The sequence below is a fragment of the Lycium barbarum genome, chromosome 3, assembly GCF_019175385.1.
Source record: "Lycium barbarum isolate Lr01 chromosome 3, ASM1917538v2, whole genome shotgun sequence".
NCBI classification, from domain to species: domain Eukaryota; kingdom Viridiplantae; phylum Streptophyta; class Magnoliopsida; order Solanales; family Solanaceae; genus Lycium; species Lycium barbarum.
The window spans coordinates 93098510-93124178 of NC_083339.1; the positions used below are offsets into that span (position 1 = coordinate 93098510).

Consider the following 25669-nt stretch of genomic DNA (forward strand, 5'->3'; position numbering starts at 1 on the left):
AATCTAACCTTAGAAACTTGTTCCTACACTTCAATATACCAAGAATGTTGATTTTTGGGTTGAAAAACAATACGAAAACGACGTTTTGGGGAGTTGGGGACCACTGAGATGGAGGTTTAATGGCGGGTTCACTGGTGGGGTTGGAGTGGTTCGGGTCTCTGGTGGCGAAGGAGGGGCCGAGTTTTGTTAGCCTCTTTCACGCACGAATTTAGTGCGTGAAAGGCCAAACTTTATTTTTTGCAGTTTGGTCCTTTCACGCACTAAATTAGTGCGTGAAACCTATATGTGTTTTTTTTTTTTGTGTTAGTTTGGTTCAACTTTTTTTTTTGTGCTACAAAAGTCGCGGATTCCAAAGAAGACGGCAGTATGTATAAACCATGTCGAAAAGTTAACTTTGATAAACTGGAATAGCATAAAAGGGAACATTATTAATCTGGTTAAAGTTTACACTGATCATAGACTGAAAAGTATAGAATGAAACATTATCCATGCACTGGTAGATTTGCATGTGAGAAAGGATTAACCAATCCCAAGCTGAAACTCATATAGTAAAAGGCTTCACAGTAAAGCAATAAAGCCAAGGTCATTTGGCAACTTAGTCCAGAATAGCTGATGAAACCAGAGACTCCTGTAGACTAAGAAGCTGCTGTTGTATTGCTTCTAAACCCTGTAAAACCAAAAAGTCAAAACAGAACTTCTCACATTGAGGAACACCAATATGCATCCCTATTCTGCTAGATACATATCTCTCTAGCAACTTTTACCTAGCGAATGAACAAAAAGGAACAAAGAACATTATTGAGAATGCAATATGACAATGGATAGTGGATACGTAGAAGACCACAGGAAAAACAGTCTTACGTATCTAAACATTTGATACGGTATGATGCCAAAGTTCAAACAGTAGCAGCACACCACTTTCCACACCCCTTGTTGGTCTCCGTCACTCGGTCTCATGGTGGAAACACTAAGAACTACACTTATGCAGTAACGCTAATTCCACTATCGTGAAATATTCTTTAGCTGAAAGCAAGTTCGAAAGTTCAACTACTTTTTTTTTTATGACAAGGGACCCACAACCGCTACCTTTTGGGTGCGTACAGGGTAAACCCCGCTCCTGTGCAATAACCCGCAAACCACATAGGAGAGATAACCCGCACTAGGCATGTCATGTGCGATGAGCTCGACCCAGAAGGCAAAATCCCCTACTTTCATAGGCAGGGGGTTTCGAACCTAAGACCTCCATTATGAAAGCCCCATGCTCAACTAACTGAGCCACCCTTGCGGGTTTGAAAGTTCAGCTACTTTCTTGATGAGCAAGTAGGGACAAAAATTATAAGCAAGTAGATGGCAAACCAAAGCTTTAAGCTGAGCCAAGCAAAATGTTTGTTATCTCCCTTTAATGCAAGAGAAAATTTTCTTAAAGAGCTCAAATTCACATGAAAATAAACTATGCCATCAAGAGCCAAAAGGGGAAAAAGGAGATGAAACAAGAAATCAATTTGTTATGTTTATTTACTCTTTAATGATAGTGTATCCTATTACTCTGAGATATCACAAGCAGATAATGTTTTCCTCTAACGAATTTGCAAATACCCACCAAAGTCATATGCAGATGTGCAAGGAGCCAAATACTTTCTAAATTTGACCAGATTTCTTGGGTACACTAAGGGGTCAACTTTCACAATTTTCTTTTTCTTTGTTTAATACATTGTCATCATAAATGTTTATAGGCCTGGCTAGTTGAAGACAGACTAATATTGCGCTTATAATTTCTGAGGGAATTGAAATTTACAAGTATGGGCATTTCATGGCTCATTGTATATAAAAGTTGCCTACAACTGTTTCTCACTTCGTGTAACCAATAATGCAGCACAATTTTGACTGTATTCCATTTTAAAAAATAATTTAATGTGCGAATCAACCAAAACAAATATAAAAATATTTACAGCAACGAGGCATCAGACACTATTGTGTTCTTTTTTAATCGTGGTGTACGGCCAGCTTGCACACACCTCGACTAATTCCACAGGATACCTGTCACCTCTCACCAGCAACAGGCACCGGTAACTCTGTCCACCAAGGTTAGGACATATGGGAAGAAGTCCTAGTGTTTTTGTCTCTGTTGGGATTTGAACCAGAGACCTCATGGTTCTCAACTACTTCATTGACCACTAGGCCACACCCTTGGGTGCAAAACTCTATTGTGCATGCTCTTATATCAAAAGAAAATGAGGTCCACTGTTTCACCTGGCAAATAGGCTAATTAAGGTGACATCCATCAAATCAATGCCTACAAGTACTCTCTTTTTGTGAAAGGTAAGTGGACCATCAATGCCTAAGTGTGCAAACTGACCCTATTCCAATGTAGGGCAATCAGAGAGGAGGGAGCTACTCCATTCTCTGCTGCACTTTACTCCGTATGTACATCATCTACCATGTCATATTTTTCTTATGTATGGTACTTGGAATAATGGTAACAATAGCTCCCAAAACTTCAAATTTTGTACGTAGGAGAATACTTTTTCCATAATTCAGATCAACTAAGCTAAACAGAAGAAAATAGGAGCCAAAAGAAAAATAAAAAGAAAAGAAAGAGAACTTACCCCATGATCCATGGGCTGGCAAGCTGACGTACTGAGGACAAGACCCTCTTAAGCTTGTATCATGTGCACAGGCACGAGGCTGTAAAAAGGATGGTATTGAAGCACATGTTTATTATTCACATCTAATTGTAGTGGAGAAGATTAGGGGAATGACAGTCTGCTAATAATAGAGGTTCAAAATAAACATTAAATTAATTTTTCTCCAGTAACTTGTATGATTAATGAAATCAGATCTAATCCCCCGGTTCTTAACATCCAGGATATTGGATGAAGGGATGACTAAGGGCGTACTAGATAATAAAAAAGAATGAAGGTCATTGTCTTATCAGTTGGCCTTCCGGCAAGGCGCAAACCTTTGTAACCCTTGACATATGAACAAGACATATGTCCTTAACGATCAAGGCATGAATCTCTCTGCATTAATGGTCATGTGGTATCTACTGCTGAGGCTGTCCAGGATAGCAACGAAGTTTGCAGAATGAAAGGTACTTCGCTGATGCTGACAGATTTCTTTTGATCAGGCACTGACAAAAATTTCTACAGAGGGAACTCTGATATTTTTCATTTGATGCTATTATGGGTGGAGAACGGGCGGGTCGGATATGGGCGGGTCGAACATGGGTTAGGTGAAAATGGATAAAATATCCGACCCGCCCATATTTGATACGAGTAAAAAATGGGTTAACCAACGGATAATATGGATATCCATATTATGCATCGCTTTTTAACTAAGATGTGAGCTTCTTTTCTTCAATCTACCTTCTTATCTTTCTTTTTCCTTTTTTCTTCCTTTCGTTTCTTCCGATCAATTATGGTTCGTAGCTTTTGTTTCTATTTAATTTTAGGTACTTTCCGTTGAGATTCTCCATGGAGAATAATTGTTCTCAGTACCTATGAAAAAACATGTCTTCAAGTAAATCAAAATCTAATATGTTAGCACTTCTTTTAACCAGATTTGACTAGAAGAATGGAATAAAGAAATTTATTCAAAGTATAAAAAATGTAGCAAACTAAATCTTAGTTTTATCAATCAAGAAAAAGGGAAATATCGGTGTAAAAGAAATTGATACTCCCAGATTACAAGCATTTCTTCTTCTTTTTCTCTTTTTAAGAAGCGTACTTTTTAGGGGTTCCTACACCCTTACATACTTCAACAGGAGCGCAGTCGGAGGATACCCGTAGGTTATCCATATTTAACTCAATTTGAACTGATCGGATACCCAACCCATCTGTAATGGGTTTGGGTCGGGCAGATAACCATAAATTTTAATCATTTTGCCATCCTAGATGCTATCAACATCATCGTTACATAACAATAAACATGAGATCATAAAGCACCTATTGCAGTGTTTGTCAGAGCATCAGAGAGATGACCAACCTCGAAGTTCTTATAGAAACAAAACCGAAGTTCCTCCAGGGCATCGCCTGAGCATATCAACTCTGGGGTTGTATGAAAAGCATTTTCAATGGCTGTAATGATGCCTCCTAATGGATACTTTTCAGAATTTGATGGTACATATCCAGCGTTAAACAGAACTTTCTGGCATTGTGTTTGAGTGTGTTAATGTTAGTCAAGTGCCACACATAATCACTGTTTCGTCAGTTGACTAATAGTGAAGAAAAACTTGTAAGTATTCAACAGCATACAGAAGGAAATTGTAAAGACCAATCAATGAGCCACAGCATGTTCATATGCAATTATCAGGCATAATCACTATATGGTTAGTTTATTGACGTTGAAGAAAAACTAATTAATATTCAACTGAAAACAAAATGAAACTGTATCAACAAGAATACCATTTTCACATGAATTCATTGATATGTCTATATAAACAGTTTCTAGTGCATAAACATTAATATCAAGAATGTTTTGAGACAGTTGGTTAATTGATAAGTTACAGCACATATGTTAGACAATGCATGTCCAGGTTAGGTTCCCCACCTCCCTCCCATTCCTCTGTTAATTACCGAGTCACAAAGATTTGCCCACTTGGTATTTTTTGCATCGATGAGAACTAGGTACAAATAAACATCCATGAGTAAGTTTTGACATATAATTATTCAAGATGCAACTACCTCTTCTGTATTTGAAATCATCAAACAACTTCATAGAATGAAAATATCCAAAAAAAAAAAAAAAAGGAAAAGGACATGAAATTGCTATGATAAAAAATATTTAGGTCTTCCAAGGATATAATATCAGAACTAGAATACCTAGCATGAAAAATCACTTACTGTGACGTTATATTTGAAGTAAACATTCAACGTCGTCAAAAAGAACTCATATTCGTCATGGACAACTGGATAAGCACATGTCCCGTGTTTTTCTGCAATCAATAAGCATGAAAATTTAGTCACAAATGATAAATTAAAGAAGCTGACTTTTGTCCCTACGATATGATATATATATATATATATAGGGACAAAGCACAAACAAGTGTACCAGACCTACTATACTATAATTAGATTGGATTTAGTAGAGCGATAAGGCCCTGTGTTAATCTCCATATACCTCCCTATTGGAAACCAGATGTTTTGTAGGTAACCAGAATATATTCTATCCCATCATAATACTATGAAGTGTTGGTTGAAGAAAGGACATGATTTCTTTTACATATTGTATTGCAAAGCAACATGACAACCATTGGGGAATAAGGGGCGGGGGGGATCCTCATTGTAATGTAGAGGGATTAATACTCCTGAATAACCCCAAACTCCCCCTCGACACTCCTCAACCGCTACCACTGATACCCAGTCCAATTAACCAAATGCGTAATATGAGTTATTCAAGGCCATCCACAATCTTTTTTTGATTGGTTAAAAAGTAGGCAAAGTAAAGCCCATCCCTTATCTAGTTCTGTGAATCTCCCTAGGTCTGGTAGCATTATGACCTCTCAGAATCCACCGCTGATGTAAACTCTCAAAAAAACACATTGGCCACTGATATTGAGATACATCCAAGGGAAGGAATAGCATAACTTTGTATGGTGTCCTCTTCGTACTTCCTAAAATTGTCTGATTACAAATATCACAATTGAAACTATATGTAGAAATTTTGATAACAAAAATTATACGTAACCTTGGTAGCTAATAACTCATTTTTTTTTTGTCTTTTAGCCCTTTGTTGGCAAACTATTGTAATACCAAAGGGAGATTACAGCATACTCTTGGCGTGCACATTAAGTGCATACACAGAGACATCCCATTGATTCCATGTCAAAAGCAGACTACCTCAGTTTTAACAACAACAGCATACCCAGTGTAATCCCACAAAGTGGGTCTGGGGAGGGTAGCGTCTACGCAGACGTTACCCCTACATCGTGAGGTAGAGAGGCTATTTCCGGATGACCCTCGGCTCAAGTACAAAACATGAGGAAATACATGTCCAATCACTTATCAGTATCCAAGGAGAAGCAAACTACGCTTAATTTGTTAAGAGATGTCAACAATCAAGCACTTTCTAGGTTTTGACATCCTTGGCTCCTTGCTGTAAATATAAAACCTTGCTTCCAATTAAATTCTAAAAATAGCAAGCTTTTAACCTTTTTCCATCTTGCAAGATTAATGTAATTTAAAATAGAAAAAGGCTAGGTAATTACCCCACTGTAATTGAGTATCTCCAGAGTCAGCATAGAGGAATGCAATGAGAATCTGTCAGTTCCTTAAATTGTATCAAATTCAAACACAATGAGTAAAGATAACAGTGAAACCACCTCATGACCCCAGAATGGTCCTCTTCTGTGGCTGCAAGATCTGGGGGAACCACAACTTAAGGAAGGCCAATACTTATTCAAGGGCTCGAGCAATGTTGAAATCTGAAATAACAAATAGTAGTTGGCTCATAAACAAATAAATTTGACCTCAGTAACGAGGAGTAAGCATATCTATGAAATAGAAAAAAGGGAAGCACCACTAAAATTAAAGAAATCAAAGCTTCTCAATGACCTCATTGCAGAAATTGAAAATATCCTAGCTAACCAATAAAGTTCACAGAAGCTTGCAGCTGCTAAAGTAAAATAAAATCACTTGAAGCTACTTCACAGCAAAGCTGGTTGATGGCTTAAAGCTCTACCTGTATTTGCATAAATACTTTGGTACCGTCACACAATCTCACAGCATAGGGTACGTTACAAATCTATATGTGCAAATTAGTTCACAGAGTTTTTTTGATTAGTCAAAATATTTCATAGAATTCAGATCTGAAAAATTAAATTCATAAGTATACATAAAGTCTTATAATGCAACTTCTGATTAAAAGTTAAGATCATATCAAGTAGACCAAACTCCAAAGCATACGTGTTCACACAAAAAGAATTGCTCAATATGAAGGTGAAAATTTGGGAAATCCTAAGTTCTTGAATGTTTGAACTTTGCCAAAAAGATACACCTAAGGGTGTGGCCTAGTGATAAAGCTAGAACGAGGACCACGGGAGACTAAGGTTTGAATCCCAACAGAAGCGGAAAAAGCTAGGTGATTTCTACCTAACACCACCATTACCTCAACAACAAGAAAAGACAATTTGTGTGAGCTCCCTGTGGATTTATTTGTGTCAGCAGAAGACATCGACGTTCCAGTTACAAACTGTTCAATATCAGTCAATTCTCACATCCAAAGCTGCTCGCTCATAGAAAAAGAGCAAAAAAAAAGCATAATAAGCAAGCATACCTCCTTCTGATCAAATGGGCGATTAGAACAGCAGGAAGGCCAAGTTCCATCGTTGTACTCTGCCCAAAGTCCATCTATAGCACAACAAACCTTATTCAATTCTATCATTCACTTCTCACCACATGAAAAATTAATTACACACACGGAGTAGGACTTACGAATTGTGAATATAGATGGCGAATTCGAGCTGGAAAAATACACAAAAATCACAGGTGAGCTCCTACTTCCAAACGCATGCTATATAATGAAATTGTGGCAAAACAAAGATATTTAAAATTCCTTGTTATAATCCTCGGTGGATAATTGACCCACCCTTTACCGTTCTCACTTAAATAGTACTCCCTCCATCCCAATTTAAATTTCTAACTTTCCTTGTTGGTCAATCCCAAAAAAGAGTGTCGGTTTCTATATTTGGTAAGTTGGCAATTCAAACACCATACATGACAAGGGTAAAACCACAAAATTCAAAGGACATTTTAGTACACAACACACATCTTTAATTTAGAATCACAAGATTGAAAAATCTACCTATATTTCTTAAACTCCGTATCCAGTCAAACTAAGACACTTAATTGGGAAGGGGGAAGTACTAGATTTGGTTCACTAGCCATTAAGCCAAATCCATGAAGACCAATATACTTGTAATTTAACAATACCGAGAACAACTAAGCATCATCACAAACTAATTGACCATGTGAATCTTCAATATCCATTTGGACTATACTTTAATCTAATCTTAATTAAAAAAGGAAAAGAGGTAAAAAGGAGATATACCGGCTACAACAGGCGTTGTTAGAGCAGCAATGACGAGTTCTCCTGCAATAAGTGCCTGGCCATTGAAGACACAGCTTGAAGTAATCAAACTCTCTTTGACTTCCTCCTCCTCCTCTTTTCAGTAATCCAACTTCCTCATCCCATCCACAGTTGACTCCAATGAGAATACAACATACTCCCATCAACACAAATAGCATTCTCAGATTCACAATTGCTTGGACAGGAAGAAAACTCATGGCTCTACACCCACTGTTCTATTCCTATTTTCAGTTTCTATTTTTGGGGGTTTGGTTCTTTTATGGAGATGCCCATTGTATAGGTGAGTTGTGAAACTGTTTTATAAGGAAGAAGGCTGGTGGAAGACGCCACTTTTGGATTTATTTGTAAAAAGACAGAAAAGGAGGAAATCATTGACGTGACGGGTAGTTAACGGATAAAATAGAACTTGGTACTTTATTTTGCCGGTGCACTTAAAGAATCTTTTAACTTCATTGTTTATCACCAATTTAACTTATCTTATGACATTACTCTCTTTATGTTGAAGCTTTTAAAAGTACTCAACAGTATTTCGTTAACAGTATTATTTTTACAATTTTCACAAATAAAAGTTCAAAATCATCAACAACAACATACACAGTATAATCTTGGATATCCTAGACCTTACTTATATCTTGAAAGGTAGAGAGACTATTAGAAGTTTAAAATCATTTAATTAATTATTTAAACTATAGATTCTAATGTATTTTTTTCCTTTTACTCTCATTAATAGAATACATCAAACTACCGCATTTAACTCATTTCCAATCAAATGTTATTATATAAAATGAATAGTTCATTTAATTAGTTACAAAGTTTAAAACATTATAAACTGATGCATTGCAGTAGTACTACATAGAGATACACCATAAAATAAGCACGATGAATTTAACATTAGATTGTTAATTTAAATTGCAAGAAATGTAAACTAATATTATTACAGATATAACATTAAATACTTTTAATAATTCGTATCATTTATTTTGAGTAAAAAATACCACTTCACCTGAGAGAAAGGGTTGCTATAGAAGTTAATATAACAAATAATCAAATTGTGATGAACTATTTAAAAGAAAATAAAAGACTGATATAAAATTATAAATGATCCGAGCTATCTTAGAGATTAAGTCATGAAATTAAAATATAATTGATTGTCTATTGATCTTAGTAATGGTATATTTAGTAGTATTATATAGTAAGGCAAGTAGGCAGCATTTTAAAGCACGTACTAAGCCCGTCAACCGGTTCAAACCGGTAATCGGAACCAGAACCGGTTTATCGGTTCCAATCAACCGTTTAATATATACCGGTCCGATTTCGATTTTCTTGGGACCGAAACAGGAACCGGACCGGTTAAACCGGTTAAATCGGTCAGAATTAAAAAAAAAATGTAGTCGTTGGGACATGGGCTGGACCGTTGGCCAACGGTCCATTTGCAAAAATGGATGTTGCCGAACGGTTCCAAACCCCCATTTTGGGCCCCCCCAACCCCCAAACCTTTTTTTTAACACTTTAACCCATACCCCATCCCTATATAAACTCCTCTCCATTTCCATTTTAATCCACACCAATTCACTCCTCTCTTTCTCTCAATCTCTCAATTATAGTTATTTTGCAACAATTAGCCACTTTAAATTTCTCTCAATTAAATATTAGAAAGTCTTATTCTAGTTTCAATTATTAATTTTGAAATTATAATATTATTAGTGGAGTTGGTGATTTTGCAACAATCTGAAGTAGCTTTGGTGGATTTGCAATTCTAGCCGCCTTCACTTTGTTGAAAATTAGTCCGGCAATTTGGTACCTTCGTTCCAACTCTATCTATATTTTTCTCTATTTAATTTACGCAATTTAATTTGTTGCAATTTATTTTCTTGTGATTTATTTGAGTGTGATTTAAATTAATTTTTATTTAATAATGGCGAAGAGATTTAGACGTGGTGCTGGTAGTAGTGATATTGTTAGGGGTGGGTTTGATGAGGAAACATTTGTGAACGAAACACCTAATTTAGGTATTGATGTTGGTGGAAATTATTCACTTTTAGATCATGAGGCAATGCAACAACATTATACCGACACTTTTAATGAAATTGATGATGATGAAACACAAGCCCCCGAAAATCCCATAGGAGATACAGGTCTTGCACAATCACATACTGTCACGACCCGACTCGGGGCCGCGACGAGCACCCGGTGCTAACCCACCCGAGCACCCTCTTAGCTTACTCTTATACTTACATCTAGGTGATCTACATAATCATACATACATTTCCATTCATTCGTCAACTAGTCCCATATGGACAACCGCACATTTATATCATCATAGGCATTCATGCCACATCAACATACATGGGCCAACATGGCCGACAAAATGATATACAAAACATAGGCCGACAAGGCCAAACACATCTACCCACACACACACATGTCTACGAGCCTCTAAGAATATAACATATCACATTAGCGGGACAGGACCCCGCTATGCCGATAATTATATACACAAAAGAATGAGTACCCAAAAGATATGGCTTCGAAGGAGATGGAGCTCTCTATGAAATCTCCGAATAGGCAGCTAAGGATCAAATCTGTCTCCCTGCGCACCTGCGGGCGTGACGCAGCGTCCACAAACAAAAGGACGTCAGTACGAAGAATGTACTGAGTATGTAAAGCATGATCAACATCAATATAGAAGCATAATAGATATCATATGAAGATAGCATAGGAGGGGAGACAGTAATATCATCATCATGTCGCTTACTTGCATACATCGTCGTTCGTATCCCATAGTAATACTCGTACCATACTTATGCTCATATTCGTATACATGTTCTTATCTGTATTCCCATACATAGTCTTTTCACATTCATATTCATATTATATACATAGTCATTTCATATACATAGCATTTACATAGCATACCCGACCTCATGGGATCGGTGTCTTATACATACTTGGCCAACCAAGGCTCAAGGTCATACATACCTGGCCCTACCAAGGCATCAGGGTTATCCGTACCCTCTGCAGAGGTGTGCGCGCGTTACGTAATCGTATACATACTTTATACATAATCATATACATATATATATATATATATATATCCTACCCGGCGTTATAAGCTCGGGGTATCATTATAGCCCTTCATAGGCACATATACATACATCATAGCTCATAAGCATCTTTAATCTCATTTTACTCTCATCATCATTTCTATCCTCATCACTATCGTTACATCTACATTATGGACTTACTCGTCAAGCGAGGAACATAGTAAAATCATAGTACATATCAAGGGTCGTGAGCTTCTGAGCTCGGAATGCCAACCATGCGGAGACAACATACTCATATAGAGGAATTTGGCCAAGAACCATGCCTTATGAAAGAAGGGTTAGCCTTACATACCTTTCCGTCGAACTATTCTACACTTGCACGTTCCCTTCCAATGCTAGCGTTTATACCTTCATTAATGTCATAACAATGGCCATTAGTCATTCACATTAACCATATTATCTAGATTCCTCAATTTGCCTCTAATTCACCCACATTCATGATTATAACACCCATCTTCGTCCATTCGTCTAAAGTGTTTAGTTCATGATCTTAATATCATTTATAACGCATTCATATCACAATCACAACAACATTCATAACTCAATTCAAACTATTTCTCAAAATGTCACTATTCATCATTCATGACCTAGTTGACCACATTTTCTACAATCCATGTATTTTAATTCTTCAATACCTTAAACATCTTGTAAAAATCATGAATCTTACCTTAGAAGTTGTAGGAACAAGCTTTGGTTGATAATACTCTTCTTTGAGCAAAACCCTAGTTTTTCTCCATTTGGATTTCTTGACTTGGATGATCCTTGATGACTCCCTTATCCTTGATTCACTTGTCTTAATGTTATGGATGACTTATAATCCTTGGAAACTCATATAATAAATGTAGAGAGAAGTTCTAGAGAGAAGTGGTGTAATGTTGTAAATGAAATAAGACAAGTCTTGATCCTCATATTTAATGAATTGAAAAATCTGTGCTGGGTGAACAGTGGTCGTCCATGGAGGTTTACGGTCCGTATTTCAGTTTACGGACCATCCCTCGTGGTCGTTTTTAAACTTAAGCAGAACCAGAAACTTTGGCCTGCATGCATGGTGATTTACGACCATGGTTTACGGGCCGTAAATCACTTTACGGTCCGTTCACCAGGTCGTATTATACCTTTTCCTTAGCTGGCAGAAAGTTGAAGTTTGGCATGCTAGTTTACGACCTGGCAGTTTACGGACCGTATACCAGTTTACGGTCCGTATTTGCACTTTATGACCACTGGCAGAAAGCTGAAGCTTTGCATGGCAGTTTACGACTGCCAGTTTACGGACCGTATTGCACTTTACGGTTCGTATTTTGTAATATACGACCACTGGGCAATTTTGCCAACTTTCAATTTTTCTCATTTCTCGACTTTTCATTCTAATCATCCACATCCCTTTTTATACATTTCCCATGAAACATTATACACTCGCACTCCTCGCACACATCATTAGTTCATTTACTTGCGTACCAACGGGAAATTTTCCGAGGTGTAACATTCTACCCCCCTTAGGAACATTCGTCCTCGAATGTTAAAGGCTTGGGGAATTCTATAAAAATTTCGCCAGAGTTTCCTCTGTAATGTGGCACTACCACCCTGTCACAACAACCCACAATAACAATGCCTCACAGGGCAATAATACAACAGCACTAGAAATTTGGCCACACACGACCTGAATGTATAAAAGGGAAAACATGCATACCTTATGGTTTTGACGTCCCATCTTGGACTTCTTCCGAGGGCTGAAATAAATGTGGGTATTTGGATCGCATGTTCTCTTCTGCTTCCCATGTCATTTCCTCTCGATTGTTATTTCTCCACAGAACTTTAATTGAGGCCACTTCTTTGTTTCTAAGCCTCCGTACTTGCCTATCTAATATGGCAATGGGTATTTCATCATAAGTTAACTTTTCTGTCACTTGAATATCATTCACTGGGACGATCCTCATAGGATCTCCAACACACTTCCGAAGCATCGAGACATGAAATACTGGATGGACTGACTCCAAAATCTGGAGGTAGATCTAGCTCATAGGCCACTTTGCCTATTTTGCGTATAATCTCATAGGGTCCGATATACCGGGGACTGAGCTTCCCCTTTTTGCCAAATCTCATAATGCCTTTCATTGGTGACACTTTCAAGAATACCCAATCCTTAACTTGGAACTCTAAGTCTCTTCGACGATTATCCGCATAGGACTTCTGACGACTTTGAGCCGCTAGCAACCGATCTTGTATGAGCTTAACTTTCTCTAATGCTTGCTGGACCAAGTCTGGCCCTATCAACTTAGCTTCTCCGGTTTCAAACCACCCAATTGGGGACCTACACTTTCGCCCATATAGAGCTTCATACGGTGCCATTTGAATGCTAGAATGGTGACTGTTATTGTAAGCAAACTCAATGAGTGGCAAATGGTCATCCCAATTTCCTCCAAAATCTATCATACATGCCCGTAACATATCTTCAAGAGTCTGAATAGTACGTTCAGCTTGCCCATCGGTCTGTGGGTGAAATGTCGTGCTTAGGCGCACTTGGGTCCCTAAACCTTCTTGGAAAGACCCCCAAAACTTGGCTGTAAACTGAGTCCCTCTATCGGAGATAATAGATACCGGAACGCCATGGAGTCTCACTATCTCTTTAAGATAAAGCTTGGCATAATCTTCTGCCATATAGGTCGTTCTGACCGGTAAGAAATGCGCTGACTTTGTGAGCCTATCCACGATCACCCATATAGAATCATATTTACGTCGAGAATGGGGTAACCCTGTAATGAAATCCATATTAATCACTTCCCACTTCCAAGTTGGGATTTCTATAGCTTGCAATAAGCCACCCGGCTTTTGGTGTTCTATCTTCACTTGTTGGCAATTAGGACACTGAGCTACGAATTCTGCTACGTCTTTCTTCATCCCATTCCACCAGTATATAGCCTTAAGATCATGATACATTTTCGTCGCTCCGGGGTGAACGGAGTAACGGGAACAATGAGCTTCTCTCAAAATCAGATGGCGTAGACCTGCCACATCGGGAACACATAACCTGCCTTGACATCGGAGAACTCCGTCTTCCGAAATGTCAAATGATGACTCCTCCTTCTGAGGGAGTGTATCTCTATACTGCATTAGCATAGGATCCTCATATTGTCGCTCTTTTACTTCCGCTACTAACGATGAAACTGCTGAATTCTGAATAGTAGTTCCGCTGCTACCTGAGTCCACCACTCGGACTCCTAGGCTAGCTAACTGCTGAAGATCACGGGTCATCTCTTTCTTTTCTGGTCGTACCTCACTTAGACTTCCCATCGACCTACGGCTAAGAGCATCAGCCACAACATTTGCCTTTCCGGGGTGGTATAGGATTTCAACATCATAGTCTTTTAGCAACTCTAGCCATCGTCATTCCCGCAAATTCAACTCTTTCTGCTTGAAGATGTACTGGAGACTCTTATGATCTGTGTAAATATCCACGTGGACACCATATAAGTAATGTCTCCATATCTTTAAAGCATGGACTACCGCGGCCAATTCTAAGTCATGGGTAGGATAATTCTGCTCATGTTTCCGTAATTGTCTAGAAGCATACGCAATCACCTTGCCATTTTGCATCAATACACAGCCTAGCCCGACGCCTGAAGCATCACAATAAATAACATATCCTTCCAATCCCTCTGGAAGTGTCAAGACTGGGGCTGAAGTCAGTCGGTCTTTCAACTCTTGGAAACTACGCTCGCAAACATCTGGCCATTGAAACTTAGTTGACTTCTGAGTCAACTTGGTGAGCGGTGCAGAAATAGAAGAGAAACCTTCAACAAATCTTCTGTAATAACCGGCTAAGCCCAAAAAGCTGCGAACCTCCGTAGGGGTCGTGGGTCTTGGCCAGGTCTTCACAGCCTCAATCTTTTGGCTATCCACTCGAATACCGTCAGCTGCAACAATGTGGCCCAGAAATGCCACTGAGTTCAACCAAAACTCGCATTTGGAAAACTTCGCGAATAACTCTCGAGTTCGAAGAACTCCAAGGACAACACGCAAGTGATCCGCATGTTCTGCCTCGGATCTAGAATACACTAGGATATCATCGATGAATACAATCACGAATAAATCTAGAAAAGGCCTGAATACATTGTTAATTAAGTCCATAAACACTGTCGGTGCATTAGTTAGCCTAAACGACATTACTCGGAACTCGAAATGGCCATATCTTGTTCTGAAAGCTGTCTTAGGGATATCTTTCTCCCTAACTCTTACTTGGTGATACCCGGACCTCAAATCAATCTTTGAAAACCATTTGGCACCTTGCAATTAATCAAATAAATCATCAATCCTCGGGAGGGGATACTTGTTCTTAATTGTTGCTTTATTCAATTGCCGATAATCAATGCACATTCTCAAAGAGCCATCCTTCTTCCGGACGAACAATACGGGTGCTCCCCACGGGGATGAACTAGGCCTAATGAAGCCTTTTTCAAGCAAGTCTTTTAATTGCTCCTTCAACTCTTTCAACTCTGCGGGTGCCATCCTATAGGGAGGAATAGATATAGGTTTAGTGTCTGGCAACACATCAATCGCAAAATCTATCTCTCGCTCGGGAGGAAGGCCTGGAAGCTCTTCCGGGAACACATCCGGAAATCCGTTCACTACCGGAACTGACTGAAGATTCGGCGACTCAGCTTCTACATCTTGAACTCGCACTAGGTGATAAATACACCCTTTCGTGATCATCTTCCTTGCCTTTAGATAGGAAATAAACCTACCTTTTGGTGATGCCGCATTCCCTTTCCATTCTAAGACTGGTTCTCCCGGAAACTGGAAACGAACCACCTTCATTCGGCAATCAACATTGGCGTAACAAGAAGCCAACCAATCCATGCCCATAATAACGTCAAAATCTACCATTTCTAGCTCATGCAAATCAATCATGGTACGACGATCACAAATCACAATCACACAATTCCTATATACTCGACTAGCTATTACCGAGTCACCCACGGGTGTAGACACCTCGAAAGGTTTGATAGACTCCGGCTCAATTATAAATCGACCCGCAATATATGGAGTAACATATGATAATGTGGAGCCCGGATCAATCAAAGCATATACATCATGAGAGAATACCGATAATATACCTGTGACCACATCAGGAGAAGACTCACGATCTTGGCGTCCAGCCAAAGCATAAATACGGTGCTGAGGACCGCTAGTACTGGGAGCTCTGCCTCTACCTCTACCATGGCCGACTGGCGCATGTGAGCCTGGCCCCGTAGGGCGTACAGATGCCGAAGATCCGGCTACCGACCCTGATGGCTGGGTCCTACCTCTACCCTGCACTGAGGGGCAATCACGCATAATATGGCCTGGCCGACCACATGAATAGCAAGCGTCTGAACCTGATCAGCACTGACCCCAATGCAACTTTCCACACTGAGAACATCGTGGTATGGGTGGCCTTGGCTGTCCTGAATCACCTCTAAACTGAGACCCCGAATAACCCTGACTCGGCTCGGAACGAGTAGATCTGTCAAATCTCTGCCCCGTGAACTGTGGAGGTGTACTGGTCATAGAATAGCCTGAATGGCTGGGAAACTGCTGTTTGTGTCCGCCCCTGGACTCGCTCCTCGAACCCGAAGGTCTGGCCCTCTTGTTATGGCCCCTATCCTGCTCACGTTCATTTCTCCGCTGCTGTAGGTGTTCCTCTAATTCCTGAGCATGTGCCTGAATGCGTGCAATATCCATGCCATCCTGAAGGGACGCAGTCAAACATTTATCCATCAAGTGTGGCCCTAGGCCTTTCACAAACCGGTGCACCCGATCGCCTATATCTGCTACCATGGCCGAAGCATACCTAGCCAAGGAATTGAAGCGGAGACTATACTCTGTAGCACTCATGCTACCTTGCCTCAGATTCAAGAATTTATCGGCCCTAGCTCGCCGAACTTCTGGAGGCATGTAGTGACGGAGAAAAGCACCGACAAACTCTTGCCATACCGGCGGAGGTGCATTGGCTCCCCGCGAAGCCATCCAAACCGTGTACCACTAGATTGAGACATCCCTCAATCTGTATGACGCTAGCTCCACCGATTCGGTGTCTGAAGCATGTATCAACCGGAGCGTCCTTAGCATACCATCAATAAAGTCCTGGGGATCCTCCTCCAGTTTCGACCCAAAGAATTCCGGGGGTTTCAAAGCAATGAAGTCACGGGCCCTTGCACTAACAGTCCTGTCACCTTGCCCTGCGCTTGGCCTCTGAGTCTGGGCCGCAACCAACTGAGTCAACAAATTAATGGCCTCTCTTACGTCTTGGCCCGAAGCATTCGGTGGAGGAGCTGGAGCTGGGGCTGAGGCTCCCACGTGCTCCTCAGTAATAGGCACTGTCTGGGAGGACTGAGATTGAGCCGCACTCTGGGACTCATCTTCCTCTACTACCGGTGGCGGTGCTCTTTCAGCCCGCTTTTCTGCCACCGTCTTGCCCTTTTGGGTTGCTGTAGCCTTTTTCTTTTTAGGCATCTCTGAAATACACAACACACGATTTAAGAACAATAATTTCTTACATCATAGCTCTATCGCACGATTCTTATGAAGAAAGAAGGTCATATATTCCTAAGATGTCCGCAGCTTCTCGTTTATAAGTGTGGCGTGCAACACACCCATAACCAAGACTCTACTAGACACGGCTCGTAGACACATCCTAGGACTGAACTGCTTTGATACCACTTTTGTCACGACCCGACTCGGGGCCGCGACGAGCACCCGGTGCTAACCCACCCGAGCACCCTCTTAGCTTACTCTTATACTTACATCTAGGTGATCCACATAATCATACATGCATTTCCATTCATTCGTCAACTAGTCCCATATGGACAACCGCACATTTATATCATTATAGGCATTCATGCCACATCAATATACATGGGCCAACGTGGCCGACAAAATGATATACAAAACATAGGCCGACAAGGCCAAACACATCTACCCACACACACACATGTCTACGAGCCTCTAAGAATATAACATATCACATTAGCGGGACAGGACCCCGCTATGCCGATAATTATATACATAAAAGAATGAGTACCCAAAAGATATGGCTCCGAAGGAGATGGAGCTCTCTATGAAATCTCCGAATAGGCAGCTAAGGATCAAATCTGTCTCCCTGCGCACCTGCGGGCATGACGCAGCGTCCACAAACAAAAGGACGTCAGTACGAAGAATGTACTGAGTATGTAAAGCATGATCAACATCAATATAGAAGCATAATAGATATCATATGAAGATAGCATAGGAGGGGAGACAGTAATATCATCATCATGTCGCTTACTTGCATACATCGTCGTTCGTATCCCATAGTAATACTCGTACCATACTTATGCTCATATTCGTATACATGTTCTTATCCGTATTCCCATACATAGTCTTTTCACATTCATATTCATATTATATACATAGTCATTTCATATACATAGCATTTACATAGCATACCCGACCTCATGGGATCGGTGTCTTATACATACTTGGCCAACCAAGGCTCAAGGTCATACATACCTGGCCCTACCAAGGCATCAGGGTTATCCGTACCCTCTGCAGAGGTGTGCGCGCGTTACGTAATCGTATACATACTTTATACATAATCATATACATATACATATATATATATGTATATATATATATATATATATATATATCCTACCCGACGTTATAAGCTCGGGGTATCATTATAGCCCTTCATAGGCACATATACATACATTATAGCTCGTAAGCATCTTTAATCTCATTTTACTCTCATCATTATTTCTATCCTCATCACTATCGTTACATCTACATTATGGACTTACTCGTCAAGCGAGGAACATAGTAAAATCATAGTACATATCAAGGGTCGTGAGCTTATGAGCTCGGAATGCCAACCATGCGGAGACAACATACTCATATAGAGGAATTTAGGAATTTAGCCAAGAACCATGCCTTATGAAAGAAGGGTTAGCCTTACATACCTTTCCGTCGAACTATTCTACACTTGCACGTTCCCTTCCAATGCTAACGTTTATACCTTCATTAATGTCATAACAATGGCCATTAGTCATTCACATTAACCACATTATCTAGATTCCTCAATTTGCCTCTAATTCACCCACATTCATGATTATAACACCCATCTTCGTCCATTCGTCTAAAGTGTTTAGTTCATGATCTTAATACCATTTATAACGCATTCATATCACAATCACAACAACATTCATAACTCAATTCAAACTATTTCTCAAAATGTCACTATTCATCATTAATGACCTAGTTGACCATATTTTCTACAATCCATGTATTTTAATTCTTCAATACCTTAAACATCTTGTAAAAATCATGAATCTTACCTTAGAAGTTGTAGGAACAAGCTTTGGTTGATAATACTCTTCTTTGAGCAAAACCCTAGTTTTTCTCCATTTGGATTTCTTGACTTGGATGATCCTTGATGACTCCCTTATCCTTGATTCACTTGTCTTAATGTTATGGATGACTTATAATCCTTGGAAAATCATATAATAAATGTAGAGAGAAGTTCTAGAGAGAAGTGGTGTAATGTTGTAAATAAAATAAGACAAGTCTTGATCCTCATATTTAATGAATTGAAAAATCTGTGTTGGGTGAACAGTGGTCGTCCATGGAGGTTTACGGTCCGTATTTCAGTTTACGGACCGTCCCTCGTGGTCGTTTTTAAGCTTAAGCAGAACCATAAACTTTGGCCTGCATGCATGGTGATTTACGACCATGGTTTACGGGCCGTAAATCACTTTACGGTCCGTCCACCAGGTCGTATTATACCTTTTCCTTAGCTGGCAGAAAATTGAAGTTTGGCATGCCAGTTTACGACCTGGCAGTTTACGGACCGTATACCAGTTTACAGTCCGTATTTGCACTTTACGACCACTGGCAGAAAGCTGAAGCTTTGCATGGCAGTTTACGACTGCCAGTTTACGGACCGTACTGCACTTTACGGTCCGTATTTTGCAATATACGACCACTGGCAGTTTTGCCAACTTTCAATTTTTCTCATTTCTCGACTTTTCATTCTAATCATCCACATCCCTTTTTATACATTTCCCATGAAACATTATACACTCGCACTCCTCGCACACATCATTAGTTCATTTACTTGCGTACCAACGGGAAATTTTCCGAGGTGTAACACATACACAAGACAAACCGCCTAGAACTCGTAAGCGAACCGCTAAAATTTGGAAATTTATGACTAAGGATAAGGAAAGTCAAACAGCTAAATGTACCATATGTCGACAAATATTTGCTTTTAGGCAAGGAACTAATAAGGATAGTGGAACGGGTACACTAAATAATCATATGAGACTTAAACATGTGGATGTTTGGGGAGAGCAAACGGGTTCAAATGTGGGGGTATTCAAATGACGATAGACCCACGAACCAATAAAAGTTTTAAGTATGACAAGAAAAAAGAGCGTGTAGAAATAGCTAAAATGGTAGCTTATGATTGTTTACCATTTTCCTTTCCTTCAGGTCTGGGGTTTGTTACTTACATTCAATGTTGTTATAATCCGTTATTTGAGCGTATTCCTAGAGAGTGGATGTTATAGATTTGTATAAAAAATATACATTTTATTTGCGCCATGTATTTAATTCTTTAAATTGTAATGTTTCTCTTACCGCCGATTTGGGCCTTAGTCTTAACAAGTTAGATTTTTTTGTTATTACATGTCATTGAGTTGATGATAATTGGGTTATGCAAAAGAATTATAGCTTTTTTATATGATGAAGGGAAAGGTCGTTACGATGGAAAAATTTTAGCGGATTCGATGTCTACTATTATGAGATTTTTTAACATTTATAGAAAAACACTTTGTATTGATTTAGATAATGCTTCTAATAATACAAAGGCGGTTGGTCTTTCAAAAAGGGAATTAAACCCTCCGCTAAAAAATATTTTTCATGTGAGATGTAGTTGTCACATTTTAAACTTAATTGTTAAAAATGGTCTTGAGTGTTTTGAAGATTCTATTCAAAAAGTTAGAAATGCGGTTGCGTTTTTTTTTTGTAATGCTAATAGGGGAAAACTGAGAGATTTTAAGAATTTTTGTGTGGAAAATAGCCTTAGACCTATGAAATTCAAGTAGAAATTGAGACTATGTGGAACTACACTTACATTATGCTACAACAAGCATATGAGTATATGATTCCCATACAACAAGTTCACAACAAATATAATATCAATAATGATGATTGGTTAAATATTACGGATTGAGAAGATGTTAAGGAATGTGTTGAACTCTTACAAAATTTTTATAATGCAACTCTTGCTTTTCCTAGACAATTCTATCCCACGGTAATTGAAATTTTAGCCTACTTAGCGGAAATAGCTAGAGTTTTACAAGAGTATAAAAATAAACCTGGTTATCAAGCGGCTATTTTTAATATGACAACAAAATTTAAGAAATATTTTTTTCTCATCCCAACTTTATTTATATTGGGTTCTCTTTTAAATCCTTGTTTAAAAATGTCTTATACTAGAACATTGGTTAATCAAATTTATACATTTTTAGAAATTGAAGAGGGAGTTGAACCATCTTTAGCTAAAGTCGAGCTCGCTATTGATGCTGAGTTTAGAAAAGTTTTTAGTCATTATTCTAATTTGGAAGGAAATGCTACACTCGTTGCTCCACGCCCTACTACTTCTCAAAGTAGCAAAAAGGGCTTGTCGGGTTTGTCGCATTTAAAAGTTTTACATTCACATTCAACTCCTTCTTGTAATGCAAACTTTAATGAATATCACCTTTATTTGATGCAGCCAAATGTGGATATCAAGGAACTAGATGATTTGGACGTCTTAGCATGGTGGAAGAAATACAAGGCAAGTCATCCGATACTTTCAAGAATGGCTCGAGATATCCTTACGGTTCAAATATCAACCGTGGCTTCGGAGAGTGCATTTAGCCAAGGAAGACAACAAATTGGAGACCATAAACACTCATTATCCGGATTTAGCTTGCAAGTACTAGTGTGCATTCGTGATTGGATTAGATCGGAGCGACGCAACCAAAACTTAAAAGCGGTGGAAGGTGAAGAGGAAGAGATTGGAGATTTGATAGCAAGTGGAGCGGCTCAAATGGAAGACTTTGAAGATATCTCCATGGCCGAATATGATATAGGGGAAATTAATCAAATGATTGACAATTGGTGATTTTATTATTCTACTATTTCTTTGCAACTCGTGTATTATTTGCAAGTTAAAAAAAAAACTACAACTTGCAAATAAATATTATCCATGAATGAATGAAATATATGACTCATTGAGCTTTCTTCTATTTACTTGTGTTCATATTTTTACTTATATTAAGTTAGGAATATACCTAAAATATACTAACAATATACTTATAATATAAATATACTTGATTTATAAAATACGAATTTATAAACTTAGAAAAAACTTAAGCTATAAATAACTTAAGTTATAATATATAAGTTATAAGTATACATATAACTTAAACACATATATATATATAAGTTATAAGTATATATAGTATACATATTACTTAAACACACACACACACATATATATATAAGTATATTGTTAGTATATTTTAGGTATATGTAGTATAACTTAAGCATATATCTTAATATATATATATATATATATATATATATATATATATATATATATATATATATATATATATATATATATATATATATATATATGCTGTATTGCTGTTAGTCAGTAAATATATAAACTTTACTTATAAACTTATATAACATATGTAAATATACCTACAATATACTAATAAACTTATATAACATATGTAAATATACCTACAATATACTAATAAATATTATAATATATATATATATATATATATATATATATACTATACAAAAAAAAAAAGGTGTTGGACAGTTTCGAACCGGACCGGTCCGGTTTTCATTTTAAAACCGGTAAACCAGAACCGGTGGCTGGTTCCGATTTTTAAACCAGAAACCGGCCGGTTTATTAACCGGTTACCGGTTCGGTCCGATCCGATTCAAACCGGTTGACGGGCTTAGCGCGTACCCATGTGCAAGCAATGATTGTTTGAAGTCAGAACAAGCCTATTAATTTATTTAGTTTTTCCCAATATGCCAAAAAAGGAACAAGCCTATTAAGCATAACCATCATCTTTTACAAGGTAAGTAACGTACTCACAACGGAAGCAAACGAAGAATTAAGTTCGATTCCGAATATTCGTTAATTATAATAATCCGGTAGCAACATGACGTTAACCAATTGACTAGTGTAAGACGTAACTTTTTCCGTTTATTTTCATCCAATGATACTTAGTGGCGGATACAGTTTCATATACAAATGGGACTCATCTAAATTTAATATCTTGGATAAACACAAATATATATGCGTAAATCCATTAAAGTTGTAACAATATTAGATTTGACTTTATACCTTTACAATTATAATGACTTCAGCGTGAAAATCTTTTTTTTTTGGGTAATAAATATGAATATTATCATACCAAATATTTTAATACACCTAAAGAGCTCCTTATGTCTTTGACTACCTTCCTGGAAGGTTATCCAACATAGGTCGCAAAATACAAAACTTAAAAGTATAAAATCTTTGTATAATGGCTTCATATTTACGCGCTTGCTTGGATCTTCTAAATGTTCCCTAATTCTTGATTGTTAGAACTAATGTACACCAATAACAGATGATCTATAAGGTACAACGTTTACCCGTAATTGATACAGTTGAATTTGTACACGTGGATCAGTGTGACCAAGATAATGATAAAATTAACAAGAATGAAAAATAGTTGTAAAGTAAAGAATTTGAATAGGCTGGGCGTGGGAGAAGCTTTTAGCTAGAGCCTCTGGTAAAGCTTGTGATCAGAACTTTGATAAGCTGAATCTAAACAATGACAAGCCAAAATGATGTAAGTGTGAAGTGTTTCTTGTATATGTTTTCAGGTGATGTTACAATGAAAGGAGAAACCCTATTTATTCTTGAACTCAGGGGTGCACATTCCACGAATTAGGCCTTCATTAATATTACAAATTAATGCTATAGTAATGATGGGCAATAAAGATGATAGTAATGCCTATTAATGTCCCGTGTGAGGCTCAAAGTCTTCATGTAACGGTTGACCGTTGGCCTCTCCAACCGGTACCCCCTTATTACGAATTTCCCGGGGACAAGAGTCTTAATGAGCTTCCAGTGTCATATGAATACCTCCGGGGATGCTTCGCGATGACACGGATCCAACTCATCCTTATTGAGACGTGTCACATCACTATGGCATTCGTCCAGTTGTATTCTACGAATTTTCCCCAATTCAGATAGTCTCCCCACTTTCTGGGGACTCGAATGGGTGTAACCGGTAAGTGGAAAGGTTCATACCCATTTCTTTTGGCGGAAACGAACCGTCCCATCCCTTCACGTGACCCAATAGTTATCCGAATTGTCATTGCATTCTTTCACAGGTGGCGGCGACGATTGATGCTTAATGATGGTACTCGACTCCTCGATTTGTGAACTTAAATGATTTCCTTCCTTATATAAACACAAGATTCCCTCAATATCTCCTATCCTTCTCCAAGTTATTTCTTACCTTCTACGTGCTTATTCCATTGGAAAAAAGAACAAATGCCTCCTTCTTGTAAGAAAAACCCTATTCTGTTCATGGCTTCCCCCAATCCATGGTCTTTGTCTTCCTCCCCCTCTCGTTCTTCTGAGGAACAAGCGGAGGAGCACTCTGACACACCCTTACACAGGCAAGGGAAAGCCCTCATGCCTTTAATCATCTAAGAAATTGACTTGGGTTCCCATGCCGTTGACATCCTTCCTCTCAACTGCGCATACCAAGGGTATTTTTGATTCGATAACCATCATGAGTTCGTGGGTAAATTCAGCTTTTTGATCACCAGTGAAAATCTTCCGCAAGTCTATGTGGATTGCAATTGGGGTGCCGAAGTCATGGCTCTACCAGTGGGCTAAGAGGGTTGGATGACACATTACGTGGAAGGGTTTACCGTGATCTATACTTCCCCTTTTACTATAGGATTCACGCTTACTGTCCCATAAATCGTGGAGAACTTTTACCGCCGGTACCAGGTTTGCTTCGGCTAACTTGCTGCTCAATTATGGAGAATGATTTACTGCGTTCAACATTTAGTCGATCGAGCCAGAATGGTCTTCACTATTGACCACCTGATGCAACTCTACTCTACCTGGGTGTTCCGAGGGGGAATGATTCAGCTGTACCCTCAGGGTTATCTTGGACTGATCACAAGCGCTGAAGATGACTTTGACCGTGGCTGGTGTGTCCGGTTTGTCATGATCCGCACTGATTTCCTTCACCATGCCTCCCCAGAACCTTTTCAAAAAGCTTGGAATAACACACGTAAGCTCCGACATTCTCTTATATTATTAACTTTTGTATTTGTACACCTGATTCCTCCATTTCCGCTACTTTGTCAATCTTCGCAGCTGC

The 25669-nt window shown here is 38.7% G+C and overlaps 1 protein-coding gene across 1 annotated transcript; it reads right to left on the reverse strand.

Moving 5' to 3' along the window:
* Positions 1 to 380: 380 nt before the first annotated feature.
* LOC132631618 (ribonuclease 2-like) lies at positions 381 to 8384 on the reverse strand. Its single transcript, XM_060347247.1, has 9 exons — positions 8047 to 8384; positions 7431 to 7459; positions 7273 to 7346; positions 6320 to 6421; positions 6206 to 6209; positions 4842 to 4933; positions 3985 to 4146; positions 2607 to 2685; positions 381 to 667 (listed from the first exon to the last, which is right to left on the reverse strand). The coding sequence occupies exons 1-9, from the start codon at positions 8280 to 8282 to the stop codon at positions 636 to 638; spliced, it is 810 nt and encodes a 269-aa protein (XP_060203230.1). The 5' UTR covers positions 8283 to 8384; the 3' UTR covers positions 381 to 635.
* Positions 8385 to 25669: the final 17285 nt, after the last annotated feature.

Excerpts from the sequence above, each read along its gene's own strand:
- LOC132631618 (XM_060347247.1), bottom strand. The coding sequence starts at position 8,282 with ATGAGTTTTCTTCCTGTCCAAGCAATTGTGAATCTGAGAATGCTATTT. Across the intron at positions 6,422-7,272 it reads GCCCATTTGATCAGAAGGAG|ATTTCAACATTGCTCGAGCC; the intron begins GTATGCTTGCTT and ends TTGTTATTTCAG. Across the intron at positions 668-2,606 it reads GCCAGCCCATGGATCATGGG|GGTTTAGAAGCAATACAACA; the intron begins GTAAGTTCTCTT and ends TTGGTTTTACAG.